Consider the following 14,929-nt stretch of genomic DNA (forward strand, 5'->3'; position numbering starts at 1 on the left):
CCCGCCTCACGGGGCAGTCACAGTTGTGACTCAGATGCTTCTGTGTCTGCAGATGAGTAAAGACGGCTTTCAGGGGCTTGATGGTGGTACAGGTCCTGTTCTGAGGAAATTTCCCGGCAGTTCCTATATTTACAACTTTAGTAAGAATACCAGGCGCTGCTTTGCATTATTCCAAGTGGAAGTGACAGATGTGTTTTATATTTATGCAGCTCCTGTCACTCGTAAGAAATTTGCACATTCAGATTTTTAAGTCACAGCACACTAACTGATTGTTAGCTTTGGTAAGCCTACAGAGAGCTCAGCCTCCTGGTGCTGAGAAGCTGATTCCAGTTAAGAGGAAACATCAGCTCATGTGCCCCGCTCCCCAATCCGGAGCGGATTGTAGCCTGTACCATTTACCCTCCTGTCTGTTCTCCTGAGGAAGCCCTTTACAGGGTCGCTGGGGATCGGAATAGACTCAGTGGCAGTGGGTTTGCAGAGGGCATGCACGGCGCGCTTTCAAAGCCTGTCGGCCGAAGCTATTAGTTAGGAGCACAGAAACTAACTCTGAGTTAGAGGCAAGGTAAATAAAGCAGCAAACTCCCTGGATGGTTTCTGAGCCTGTACTTAGGACTCACCCTCCGTGGACACTTACCTGGCCATTAGCCAGCTTGTGTCCCTCAGCACCTGGGCTTACTCCCCTGGGTGCACGGCGTCTGGGAGTGCTCTGGACTCTGTCCAAGGAAATGGGAAGAAGCGCTGTCACCATGCTCCTGAGTCCCGGCTTTCTCCCAAGCGTGGAGAAGCTGGGGGGTACTCTGCCACTGATGGCCCGTTGGCCCACTGCCAGAGCTCACGCTGGGTTTTTGGTTTTGTTTTTTCCAACTTTCCCTCGGAAGACAATTTCTGTCATGAACCCAAGTCGAAGCTTCCATGTTTCCAGCATCCAGTGTCAGCCGTTCTGACATCCACTCAGGCCAGTCCTCTGCAGCTGTAGCCCCTCCTCCCGTTTATCCAAAGCTGTCTCAGAAGCTCTCTGACCCAACACAGCGTGATCACACGCAGCAATAAGCCCTTGAGATCTTATTCAGGCAAAAGAGCACGTTTCCAGCTATCACACATGCTATAAATGATCACCTGTATCACAAGGCTGTTTTTTCCCCTTGTAGGTTTTCCTGAAAGAGAGAACATTGTCCTATGACAGTGTTCCCATTCCAGATCACAGAAATCACCCCCTTAGGTAGTTGAACACACTCTCCAACCTCCGTGTTTGCTGTACAGTCATCGTTGGATCTAGCGGGGTCATGAGACTCTGGGGCCATCGATAAATGGTTTTGTTCTCCCACCACAGTAGTGTGTGTGTGTGTGTGTGTGTGTGTGTGTGTGTGTGTGTGTGTGTGTATGTGTGGTGCCAGCCTTTCGGCAAGGCTACATATGCTGATGCATTTGCTTCCATCACTTTAATTAGAATACTTCTCTAAGAACATGCATCGATTGGCTATCCAGTATAGCAGCAACTCTCAAACTGCAACTAGTTTCGCCTATACACCTGAAAGTGCATGTCTTTTTAAGTTCATACTAACCCATTGCACATTTGAGGTCAGTTCTCTGACACAAATCGAAGCTCTTCGCTGTTTTCCACAGATGACAGGTGTAGGCAGGCTACCCTCACTGCAGGGGAAAGGGTGCTGCGTAGTGGGCATTGAGTTTCTGTCAGCAGTGGTAGAATAATTTGGAAAGGATATCAATAGTGGCTGTACAGCACGAAGAGGATAATCAATGGCACTGAATTTTACAAGTAGAAGTTGAGGAATTGGAGAATTCTGTTGTGTATATTTTTGTCATAGGGAAAATAATTGCATGAATAACAATGACTGCAAGGAGGAAGAACATGTTCTAGAATTGAATATGATGTTAATTCCACAACTCTTCTTGATATGATTGAATTACTGAATTGTATGGCGTATGGGTAAAGTGCTAATAAAACTTTTTTAAAAACCCTGCTTAAGCTGCACTTGTGCATAAATGCGGAGCTTGGGCTCAGAGATTTCAAACTAGGAAGCTGGCGTTGTAGATCAGGTTGGGGCTCGGAGGGAAAAGCGGGACTGTGATCCCTGAAAAGGAGTGGAAATAATTGAATTTGCTCTAAATGGGCCATTGTTTGTCTAGGTTTCCGTGGACAGGGTCCTAAAGACCCTGAAAGAAAATGCCAACAAAGCCAAAAGTTTACTCCTCACCGCCATACCACAGCTCGGGTCCATGGAATGGTCGGAAACCCTCCGGAACCTGAAGGTAAGTGTCTTCCGCCGGACGAGACCTCACACATGGCCTCACAGCCTCAGCCGCCCTTGCCTCTGACTTAGAGGTCTCAATTTTTAGAGTAGCACAGTGTACCCCTTACCCTGTCCTCAGCAGTGAGCCGACACCCTCTGCTGAATAGCTTACACCGGCACAGAGCTCTTCTCTCTGGGAGCTGACTGTGTGTCACCCCCTCAGGCTCACTTAGCCCTAAGGTCCCAGCTAGAAGTACTCCTCCTTGGTGAGGCGCATGGTATGTTGCCTGGCATTGATGATTTTGTGGGCCTTACATGGCCCGTGGACTGGACATTTGTTCCCCACCCCTAATTTAAACTGATAAGCAGAGTTTGGCCCCTTCTCCTGGGGTCTCCTAGAATACACCTGTTCTCTCAGAACCCACGGCACAACTGAGAAAGAACTTGGGAACTTGATCCAAGCCCTCCGCGCCTGCATTAGGGCTGAGCCGCCCTGAAAGAGAGTGGCAGTCCCGGCGGCAGTGGTGTGGGAGGGAAGCATGGCCACCAGCTTGGGGTGGGACTGGTGTCAGTGTTCCAGCACGTTGGTTGGTGTAAAAATCCGTTGTGACGGCCCTGGTTGGCTGAGCAGCATTTGCACAATGGCATATGCACAAACATGTCCTAGTGATGAAGTGTGTGTATGTGTCTCTCTCACTACCATTGAGTCCACACCGACCCATAGCAACTCCATAGGACAGGGTAGAGCTACCCTGTGAGTTTCTGAGACTTGACGGGAATAGCAAGCCTTGCATCTTTTCTCCCATGGAGCATGGGGCACCTGGTGGTTTCGAACTGCCAACCTTGAGGGTCGCAGCCCAACACATAACCACTACACCCCCAGGGCTCCCTGCTGTGTCTCTCGGAGTGGTATTTGAATTTGTAGTCTTCCTTCCCCACCAGACTATGCCCAAAGAACAGAACACTTCAGTTGGTTTTAACCCTGTCCCTACAGTTCTGACCAAGAAGATCAATATTGTTGGATGAATAAATAGGGGCCCCCATCCCCCTTACTGTTATTCAGAGAACAACAGGAAATGAGAGTCTATGAATTGGCTGACTAATGCTTTTGCTGCTACTGAGGCTAATGTGTGGCAGGGGAGTTACCGAGGTTCTGTGTGTGTGGTTGTAATCAACCTCTCAAAAGGGATGCAGAGGCTGAACTCAGAGTCCCTGCTCTCTAGAGCAGTGGTTCTCAGCCTTCCTAATGTTGCGACCCCTTAATACAGTTCCTCACGTTGTGGGGACCCCCAACCATAAGATTATTTTCATTGCTACTTCACACTGTAATCTTGCTACTGTTATGAATAAAGACCCACAGATTGAGAACCCCTGCTCAGACAAAACGGAGGATGGGGACCTCCATTCTCTAGCATTCTAATAACCCCTTGTTCTGACTGCTTTTGAATAGCTGTAAGTCATTCATCTGCTCACTGATTTCTTTGAGAACTACTTACCTGCTATATGCCAAGCTGTGGTTTACAAAGATACACAAGGGTTTCGGTGGTGAAGGAAAAGATCCTATTTTGTTTGAGGATTTGATACACAGAAGGATTTGGTGGTGGTGGTGGTTGTTTTAATTTTTTGTTGTTGTTGTTGTTGTTTTAATAGCAGAATAAGATGCAGAGTGAGTGTGTTATTAGCTGCTGGCCAGCCTGCCCTTGGCTCATGGTGACTGCATGCACAATGGGATGAGACCATTGTAACCGATTTGTTGTTATTGTTAATTGCACCACCAGACCTTTCTTCCCAGTCCCTCTTAGTCTGTAAGCTCAGTAGAATCCTGCTTGGCATCGTAGCAGTACACAAGCCTCTACTGACGTACGGGGGGAGGGGCGGGGGGGTGCTGGTAGCTCTGCTTGGGGTTTATTGACCCCCGGAATCAAACCAGCCTGAAGGGTAGATTATAAAAGCACCTACTCCTAGATTTCAGAGGCAAGAAAGAGAATCAGAACAGACGTCCAGACCAGTGTCTTCACTTCACTCTGCAGGAAATGGGGAGGGCGGGCTGTGAGTGGAGTTTTGGGTAGATCTGCCTTCTGATATTACATGGCCATTTTTCTGGGGAGCTTAGGCAGACTGCTTACCCCATTGGTTCTCACTGTTACCAAATCAGAATCTGGTTTTAACAAGTTCCCCAGATGGTGATCTGCTCACTCAAGTAAGAGAGCCACTGGCTGCTGGAAAGTTCTTGATTCTCCTAGTTATTTGTGCCTCCTTTTCTTTCAGAATACAGCCCAGTTCTCCGTTTTATTGCCAAGACATTGAAATGGTGTGCTGCCCAGAAGAAAAGATGACCCTCATTCTAGTCACTCTGGGAATTCCTGCTGAACTTGAAAGAAAATGGAAAAGACAGGCCGTTTCCGTGGCCTTCCTACTTAGAGAACATGTGAGAAGACAGAAAAGAAATTGCACATTTAGAGATTCCTCATACAAGACTTAGGATGCTTCTTAAAACAAGAAAAATAAACGACCTGCAGAAAAAAAGAATCTGACATTTTAGGAAAAGAGACCAAGAGGTGCCAGGCCCCCTCCCCTGTTAGATCAACAACAAAGGAGGGGAGTGGGTTTGAGGGGTAACACCCAGTTTTCCATGTTGCCAAGCATGGAAAGACGCAGGTGGACTCTTGGGCTATTTATTGATGTGGCTGTAAATTGGTACAAATTTCTGGAGAGAGAGCAGTTTGATAAAGCATATCAAGATGCTTTAAAAAAATAGACTCTTTGAGCTGATAATTTGTAAGAATTTATCTTTTCCAAATTGTCAGCGATGCGTAAGAGGAATTTTTTTTTCCAAAGAAGGATGTTCAACAGCGTTAGGTATAATAGTCCAAAAGCTGAGCAAGCTGAATAGTCAACAATTAAAGGTACATGCGGGTTAACTTTAATGAGGTTTCGAAGCAGCAAGGAGAGATCACATTTCCACGTAATATGTAATGTTCGGAAGAAAACATCCTGTTAATAGGAAGTTTCAAAGAAAGGATACGTAAGCATTTACATTACTAACTTTGCTTTAAAAATCTCTGTAACCATCCAGAATGACTAGAAAGAATTATAGACACTCTTTTATCCTGTTTAGAGGAGGGCCATTGGGTAATCTTTGTTTTCTTTCATTTTCTTGTATTTTCACCTTTTTCTACAATAAATGTAAAGCTGATTTAGAAATCAGAATGGACTGGGAAAGATCCCATTCTTTAGAACACAGTGTCTGGTGATGATGGCACATTGAAGGGGGGGTGGTACCAGGAAGCGTTCTCTTTGAGAAAGTGACGTCCTTATTCCATTGTAAACGAGGCTTATTAACGGATACACAGAACGGTACTACACAGAGTGCTCTCGAAGGAAATGACTCCTTTATTCCACAGAACAAAAGATGATTGTTATTGAATGCCTAGAACCATACTTAATTTGCCATGACTTCCCAAGGAAGGCTGGATATTTAATACTCAGTCTAAAAGGTAACTGCTTTAGAAACGATAGACACACATTATAGTGTGTCAAGTTTGTTTTTGTTTTGTTTAATATTTGACTTTTTGTTTCTACTTTGAGTTGGTGGATTAAATTACGTGAGTTGCAGAGTTTGCTTTATTAATGAAAAAAGAGATGCTTCTTTTTCCACTATGTTTGCTAGTATTAATTTTGTGACTGGAAAGCTTTCTATTAAGAGAGATGCCTTCCCCTTTGGGAGTATTATACTTCTCTTCAGTGGTCTATCTTTTTGTCTATTTAAAGAGTCTATCAAAACTGTGTTTGTGTCTAAGAGATTGCCTTGAAGACGAGCTGCTGCTCGTTGTTGATAATAAAATCAGCGTCAACCCTCCCGCCTTCTTAGTGAACTGTCGGGGTTGCATGTCATTATGACCATTGGGCACCTGGTGTGATACTTTCCACTTGGACTGCACATTAAAGCTTCTTGGAGGACCTAACGCATCAGATGCCCAAGTTCTGTCCCTCTGTGGTACAGTGGGTAAGCAGTGGGCTGCTAACTGCAGGGTTGGTGGTTCAAACCCACCAGCTGCTCCATGGGGGACAGATGAAGTTGTCTGGTTCTATCAAGATTACCGCAGTGGAAACCCTGTGGGTCAGTCTGCTTTGGAATCCAGTCATGGATATTTGTAGTATATGTACTATGTGTTTATATAGTATATACACTATAAGTATATATCATATATGTGATGTTCATAGTATATGCACTATTGGAGCATTTTATATCCACGTATATGGAGTTTATAGTATATACCATATGCATGTGGTTTTCAATCAGCATTTTTTTTGCCTTCAGAAAATAGAGTCCTCTCCCTCAGGTTCTGTAATTTATTTGTAAGCCTGGATCGCAGCCCCAATGGGGCAGCAGAGTGGTCACTCCCCCCTTGAAGCACAAGAGCCCATAGCGAATCCCCTCATTTTGTGCATTCACTTTGAAGAACAAGGTTTCTCAAAGGTGCATCCTCCCCCTTCATCGCTTGTCTTCGTTTTTAAGTTAGAGAGTAGTCCCCTGGCCTTGGAACCTCCTTCAGCCTTCCTTACGCAGTGTGATGCGTTCTCACCCAATGCGATGCGTTCCTTACCCAGTGTGATGTTTTTCACGTGCATATGATGTCCAGGAAACCAACCAACAAACAAAATGTCAACGCTTTTAATTTTTAAAAAAGCAAGCAGAAAATAAAGTCCTCTCAACTTGCCGGTCCCCTGCTCTGTGAAAATGGAGTGAGCCAAAATAAAGTGAGGAAGCAATTAGCATTAATTTATAGAGGAAAATGTTTTTGCATTCCCAGACCCAAGAATAACCTCCCGAGTGATACTGAAGCGCTAGGGTAATAACAGTCAAAGCAGGGCTAGTCCAAAGGAGCAGTAATCTGAGGGCAGTGTGGGTCCCTGGAAGGAGCTTGGCAGTACCAACATCGCAGCTCAGGGTGCATGCTGCCTCTTCTGTGGCTTGCTCACTGGAAAACAGCGAATGTTTCCACTTGAAAATGAAAATCTTCTGGTTCCCTTCAGTTAGTGAAGACAGGGATTAATAGAGGTCTTTCCTAAAAGCAGGTGGCATAAACTGGATTTTTGAAAAGCGGGTTATTTAGACTTTATTTCATTTGGAATATTCTGTACAAAGCTAGAGCCCCTAAGTATTCCAAACCAAAATGTATTGTTCCCTTTTTTCATAGGGGTATATTTTAATAGCCAGGTAAAATGAAAAAGCTCATTGGCTTGTCAAACTGATATTAAGATCTATTTTTGCACGTTTTAGAGCAAACATTTACAAATATTTTCTTGCTTTTTATACTAGATTGGAGGACAAAAAGAAGTGTGGTATAGCTAGTATCATGTAGATCAGAGCTTCTCAGTCTTTCACATATTTTATTACCAGAACCCTAACCTTGAAGAACCTCATGGGCAATAGGGGACCTGGCTCGTTGGATGTGAGCCTGGTGTGCAGCCTGCCCTCTGTAGTTGTTCAAATCTTAATAAGGATCCTGGTGGTGTTGCACTGCAGAAACGGAAAGTCCATGTTCTCCAAGAGGGAAATGAATACATTTACAAATAGGATGAGGATTGTGGTGAGGGCCCTCTTCCTATATCCGTATACATGCATCTTGTTACCTTAGCCTTGGACGTTACTCAAGGGGTAGGACAGTTGAAAAGTCGGATGAGGGGAATTAAGTGTCCTGTGTATAGGATCTCCATTGACAAAAAAAAAAAAATCACAAATTCTGTTGCCAATAGTTACTCATTGCTCAGGTTTTGTTCACCGTGTCATGTACTTTTTTTTTTTTTTTAATTAGGGTTAGGGTTAGCCTTGGTGTTAGGTTAAGGTGTACAGTTAGGGTTTGTGTGAGGCGTAGGGTTAGGTTTAGGGGTTGGGTGCGGGTTGGTGGTAGACTAATTGTTAGGGATAATTTTAGGGGTAGGGTTAGAGTTGGTGTTAAATTCAGGGTTAGGGTTGGTGGTTTTTTGTTCGTTTTTAAAATCATTTTATTAGGGGCTCATACAACTCATCACCATACATACATACATCAATGTGTCAAGCACATTTGTACATTCGTTGCCTTCATCCTCAAAATATTTGCTCTCCACTTAAACCCTTGGTATCAGCTCCTCATTTGTCATTCTTACACTGTCCAACGTCTCCTTGCCTTCACCCACTTTTCTGTTGTCTGTCCCCCCAGGGAGGAGGTTATATGTAGATCCTTGTAATTGGTTCCCCCTCTCTACCGTCCCCTCCCTCAACCTCCCCCCACCCACCAGTATCGCCAGTCTCACCACTGGTCCTGAAGGGATCATCTGTCCTGGATTCCCTGTGTTTCCGGTTCTTAGTTGTACCAGTGTACCTCCTCTGGTCTAGCCGGATTTGTAATGTAGAATTGGGATCATGATAGTGGGGGGGCAGGGGTGGGGAGGAAGCATTTAGGAACTAGAGGAAAGTTGTATGTTTCATCATTGCTCCATTGCACCCTGACTGGCTGGTCTCCCCCTGAAACCCTTCTGTAAGGGGATGTCCAGTTGCCTACAGATGGGCTTTGAGTTCCCACTCCGCACTCCCCCTCATTCATAACGATAGGATTTTTTGTTCTTTGATACCTGATCCCTTTGACACCTCGAGGTCACACAGGCCGATGTACTTCTTCCATGTGGGCTTTGTTGCTTTTGAGCTGGATCGTGTCACGTACTTTGGTTTCCCCAAGAAGATTCAAATTTCCTGCAAATGAGAGACTAACTTAGAGCCCACTCCTTATATTTAATTGTTGAGTATTCAATAAAAGTTTTTCTTGAATCAATATTTTGAACTGGTGAGCCATGGAAATCAAATGACCAGTTACACCTGTGTGATTAGGTGTCAGAAATTACTTTTGAAAAGCACAAACTTTAAGACGATTGTTTCATAATTCTTGTGGTGAGCAGCCAAGTGCGTAGCCCTTCACACGACCAGGGCCCCTCGATTTCGTAACCCTGAAGGGACATGTGCCTGATTTCAAAAGTCAGTGCAAAGCGCTCTTCCTTTTTTTCGGGGTAAAAACATGGCGATTTCACTTGAGGAGGATAAATAGGCATCATCAGATTTTCAAACCGTGCCCTCAGTTTTGAGGTTCTACCTATTGGAATGGGATGGTGTGCTTGTTCCGTTTTTGCCCCGCTTCAGTTAAGTTTACAAATTCTGTCTGTAAGAAGCAAAATGTTATGGCTAAGCGACAGACCAGTTGTGGTTGAACTGGAGATTTTAACTCACCGCTTTATATAATCTGTATGACTGGACAAAAAGATGAAGGAACTAGAAACTTGAGCAACTGTATGTGCTCGCTCACAAAACGAAACTAGAAATGAGTAACAATGAAATGCGTGAGATTAACAAAGTAGGTGGAAGTCAACACTTGAAATAACAAATGGGTCAAAACATAAAATTTAGAAAATTTTAAATGAATGAAAATGAAGGCACAATATGATAGTTTTCTCAGTGGTTTGGCACCTAAGGGCTCACAACTCCCATGTGACTGAACACAATGTGATCAGTTCATGACAGACCTGCTGTGAGCAGCCAATCACAAGATTAGGGAATGCAACCCCTTGCTCAGGTGATAGCCTTGATGTAATTGGAGGAAAGTTTCCACAGAATTGTGGCCTGTGCAACGGACTGATGGTTCCTGGGAGGCAGTGGGGCGGGCCCTGGGAGAGGAGGCTGGAGTAAAGGAGCGGTGAGCCAATAATAAATGACAGGGACGGGAATAGCGAGGGATCTAAAATTGACAGGAGGGTGCAGCATTCCTGGTCGTGCTTGATCAATTGAAATATATCTGAGCGGAATTACTGAGAGCTGTACAATGGGTAAATATGAGAATGGGGCAGGAAGAAAGGAAAGATTATATAAATAGATATACAGATATGTGTATATATATAAAGATATGTGTATTTGTCTATATGTATGTAAATACAAAGAAGCAGATGGACTTTGGGCCTCTGCTTAAACCTTACCTCAGTTCAAGAATGGTGTGTTCTAATGTGGCAATGTATGATACCTTCTCTACACAATCGCTGAAGACAAAATGGTGCATAAAGCAAATGTGAAGAAAGCTAATGGTGCTGGGCTATTAAAAGATATAGTATCTGGGGTCTTAGGCTTGAAGTTAAACCAGCCATTCTGGGATCTTAAAGTCTTGAAGTTAAACAAGCAGCCATCAGCAGGGAAGCAACAAAGCCCACATGGAAGAAGTACACCAGCCTGTGTTCCTGAGGTGTCAATGGGAATAGGTCAGGGGTGCTCAATACGTCGATCACGATCTACTAGTCGATTGCAAATGTAGTGTGGGTAGATCGCATGGCATTAAAAAGATAGACGTAAGCCTGTCATCAATCCTGTCACTTAATTGATATACAACGCAACCAATCAGATGCAATCTTCGGTGTCAAACGCATGCGCAAACAACTGCGCTCAGTGCAGCAAAACTGACAATTTATCGCCAATTTTTAGACCTTGGTGTTTTCTCTTAAACGTAAGCAAGGGTATTAAAGTGAGTAGGGGGGGGGGTTGGACCAAGTAAGAAGACAAAAACGTATCACTGTCGTACCGAATGGGAGATTTTGACACTACAAGCCAACATTCAGCTGAAGTTCAGAGCGCATGAACAGCTCTGGAACTTACTCGCAGAGGGAAAGTACCCAAACATGAGAAAATGTGTTACCTCCTTGACTGCACTATTCGGCTCTACTTATTTATGTGAGTCAGCCTTTTCCTACATGAAGTCCAAGTACCGTTCCCCCATGGCTGATGGTCATTTGGAATGTGCTTGAGGCGGGCTGTCAGCACCACTGTCCAGACTATGCATCCCTGGCTCATTCCACTCAGTGCAAGTCATCAGAGTAAACTCAGGTCATGACAAAAATGTACATAGTTACTTGTGTTGTGCAATATGGACTCATGCGGTTATGCAAGGTACGTAAACATACATTGTACGTATAAAGAATTCTCAATGCATTTATGAATAATTATAATAAAAATAAATGTTTTTCATTTTTGTAGTTGGTAGATCATTTTGACTTGATAATTTTATAAGTAGCTCACATGCTGAAAAAGTGTGAGCACCCCTGGAATAGGTATCAGAAGTTCAAAAACAAGCTATAAAGTTGATGTGAAGGAGCATAGACAAAGTGGAGACCCCAAGCCCAAGGGCCGCATGGAAGGGATGGTATGTCCAGGGTGCAGTATAGCACTGGTGGAACATATAACTATGCGCTAGTTCAGCGGTTCTCAACCTATGGGTCGCGACCCCTTTGGGGATGAACGACCCTTTGAACGGGTTGCCCAATTTATAGCAGTAGCAAATTACAGTGATGACATAGCCATGAAAATCATTTTATGGTTGGGGGGGTCACCACAACATGAGCAACTGTATTAAAGAGTCGTGGCATTAGGAAGGTTGAGAACCACTGCTCTAATTCTTTAATATATCCTCCCCTTACTATTATGGTCTTAGTTTTACCTCATTAATCTTGTTAGACCTGCATATGTTCATTTGTAAAATTAAGATTGTTTGCTGCATGAAATCCAAAATAAACACTTCAGAAACAATGTTGGGAGTAATGATTCCCTGAGGGTACAGGAAGGTGGGGAACACTGATAGCAATGATGACTGTATAAACCCCACTCAAGGGAACAAATAACAATTGTAGGCAAACAGATACATTCAATGGTGTAAGATAAGGCTAATAATATAATAAGGGTCCCTAGGGGTTAGGGGCGGGGGGAAAAAGGGGAGCTGATATCAAAGAGTTCAAGAAGAAAAAATATTTTGAAACTGATGGTGCTGGCAATTATACAATTATGCTTGATCTAATTGGATTATGGATTGCTATAATATCTGTAAGAGCTCTCAATAATTTTTTTAATGCCCAATAGGTTTCAGTGGCTGTGATCATTGCTATTATTCAACATTTATTATAAAGGATTTACCATAAAAGAATTATGAAATAAAAAAGCATGACCAGCACATAAACAAACAAAAAAAGGACACTGGAAAAGCTTGCCTGATTGCTAGGTCTGGATCCTGCATCTGGGTCGCTGACCTCCAATTCTTTGGACTTGAGCCAACAGCCTGTCATATTGCCTGCTGATCCCATAAGCCATCATTGGCTTGCCGTCTAACCATCTAGCCTGCCAACTTTGGAATCATTTACCTCTTCAGTCAGAAGCCTGACCTGCTGACCTTCGATTCATCCACAGAAACCAGCCTGTGGGGACTCAAGTAGGCCTTGCCCACTTCTCCAAGTAGATCCATTTTCTTGAAATAAATTTCTGAATATAAATTCAAATATCAAATATAGTTTAAATTTTTATGGATCAATGATTTTGCTTCTCTAGAGAACACAACCTAACACACAAAATACCAAAATTTGTGGGTGCAACTAAAGCATTATTTAGAAGGAAAATCATAACTTGTTTTAAATGTTTTTAAGTGTCTAAGCATGAAAGAAAAAATCCCAAATCCATACATAACCTTCCAATATTAGACACAACCTTGTGATGTCCACAGAATTAACAAATGAGACCATGCAAGTAAGGTGTTGGTGGACAACCAAGGGGATTGATTGGACAGCTTGCTAAGAATGCAAATAAAATGCGTGGAATCCTTGTGGGGCATAAGGCCATGCAAATAAGGTGTATAGAGTCGTAAAAGGGGTGAACACTGCCGTCCCATTAGGCTAATCCCAAAGGACCCAAGGTTGCTGTACTGAAAGTCTCCACGGTGTTTCCCAACCTTCCTAATGCCAGGACCCTCAAATACAGTTCGTGTTTTGGTGACCCCGCCCCCAACCATACAATTACTTCCGTTGCTACTTCACCACTGTAATTTTGCTACTGTTATGAATCGGGTGACCCCTGTGAAAGGGTCGTTCGACCCCCAGAGGGGTCGCGACCCACAGGTTGAGAACCACTGGTACTCGAACCAACCAACAGAGCTGTAACACAGATTGAGAGAAGCAGCGGCAGCACCTGGAGACGAGCAAGACAGGATGATACAAGAGGCCTCGTGACCCACAGAGCAAGATGGCTGTGGGTGTGCTGACCCTTGGAGCAAGACAACTGAGAGCCATTGGGCGGGAAGCTTGCTGGTGGGTAGAGTACCTCCAGGCCTTTATTGGTAGAGCCAGACAGTTTTGTAAATTGTCTGAGCAGGCTGAAAAGCCTGCAAGCAGAGGGAAAGACTTGGCTGTAGGCATGGCCCCGAAACTGTCATAAGCGAAGAACTTGACCAAGTCATCCCTGATTGTGACCTGTAGTGTGTTACTTTCCTAATTACCCTTTCTGTGAGTTCTGGGTGGTCCCTGCTATGAATGATCAAACCCCCTACAGAGTAGGAGCGTACTTTGAGAGAGACAGCTGCTATCAGAATTGGTAAAAAGATGGGAGGGGGCAGCATGTTTGACCACCTCATGGACATCTTTGGGTTGATGATCTTGATATTCTCCCATCCCACTTTATGAAGTTAAAGAAGGTCTTGTACCGCCATGCCATTAAATTTTTTTTTCCTGTTTTACGATGTGATTCAATATTTCTGTTTATAGATCTTGCTTTGGTGGCAAGTCAAAGAACTAGCCCTAGATCCCAAAGATTTTCTCATAATTTTTTCCTAGACATTTCATATTTTCACATCTTCTATTCCATCCTTAGTTCATTTTTGAGGCTATATTGCATAATGTGTCAGATATAGGCGCTGGTTCTCTTTTGAGGAGCGTGTTCAATTGCTTCAGCACCATTTGCTGCAAAGGCTATATTCTTCACTGCCTGGGATTTACAATTTTGAAGAAAAAAAATCAGTTGAGCATACTTGTGTATGCTGGGTTGCCTGTTCTGTTCCACTGGTATATATGTCTGTGTTGGCCCCGAAGGAGTTAATAGAGGCTGAGGGCAGTGGACTGTTTCCATGGACACCAGATAGCCCTTGCACGTGAGGGAAGATCGAGGCACCTGGGCTGCAAATGGCTTGGATGTAATTCTGGGAACAGGACCTATCTGAGGGCGCTGTGTTCCTTCCCAAGGACAAAACCTTGAGTCTCCTGATAAGGCAGTTTGTTATGAGAACCTAGTGCTTAGTCTGCTCCCTCGTTCCTTGTTTACTTTGTGGAAGTGCATACATGCTTACTAACCCATGCCTTAGCTAGCTGAGAAAATAAAAGACCGTGCAGGGCAGCCATCTGGGCTACACCCAGCACAGAGGTGTCAGCCCTTCGCAGGTGTTAAATCACATTTCCTGTGCCCCTGTCTTCATTCCTGCCCCACACCATCACCGAAGGCTACATGTCTGTCCTCCCACCGGTCTTCAATGTCTGTGTCTTAAAATTGAGTAAACTGATTTTTCACATTTTCTTTTTCTTTTTTTGAAATTGTGTCACTGAGTGTGACAGTCTGCGCCAGTGTTGGTCTGCGCTTCATCGCCATGCCTTGCAAAATTGAAGAGATCAAGGACTTCCTGCTCACGGCCCGGCGAAAGGATGCCAAGTCTGTCAAGATCAAGAAAAAGAACAAGGACAACGTGAAGTTCAAGGTCCGGTGCCGCAGGTACCTCTACACCTTGGTCATCACCAACAAGGAGAAGGCCGAGAAGTTGAAGCAGTCTCTGCCCCCAGGTCTGGCAGTGAAGGAGCTGAAATGA

The 14,929-nt window shown here is 44.1% G+C and overlaps 2 protein-coding genes across 2 annotated transcripts in view; both read left to right on the forward strand.

Moving 5' to 3' along the window:
• Window positions 1-6,111, forward strand: part of LOC101651781 (methylthioadenosine phosphorylase) — a 46,615-nt gene extending 40,504 nt beyond the window's left edge. Inside the window, exons 7-8 of the mRNA XM_045289223.1 lie at window positions 2,149-2,271; window positions 4,521-6,111. Of these exons, the coding sequence (XP_045145158.1) occupies window positions 2,149-2,271; window positions 4,521-4,559 (162 nt within the window). The 3' untranslated portion in view covers window positions 4,560-6,111. The remainder of the gene's footprint in view (window positions 1-2,148; window positions 2,272-4,520) is intronic.
• Window positions 6,112-14,713: 8,602 nt separating this feature from the next.
• On the forward strand, window positions 14,714-14,929 carry LOC101648481 (60S ribosomal protein L38-like). Its single transcript, XM_045289097.1, has one exon. It carries the CDS (start codon window positions 14,714-14,716, stop codon window positions 14,927-14,929), a length of 216 nt encoding a protein of 71 aa, XP_045145032.1.

The sequence above is a fragment of the Echinops telfairi genome, unplaced genomic scaffold, assembly GCF_000313985.2.
Source record: "Echinops telfairi isolate 266 unplaced genomic scaffold, ASM31398v2 ScPeMD7_25;HRSCAF=90, whole genome shotgun sequence".
Taxonomy (NCBI): domain Eukaryota; kingdom Metazoa; phylum Chordata; class Mammalia; order Afrosoricida; family Tenrecidae; genus Echinops; species Echinops telfairi.

Bases quoted from the DNA above. Each gene is read 5' to 3' on its own strand.
- LOC101648481 (XM_045289097.1), top strand. From the start codon at position 14,714: ATGCCTTGCAAAATTGAAGAGATCAAGGACTTCCTGCTCACGGCCCGG.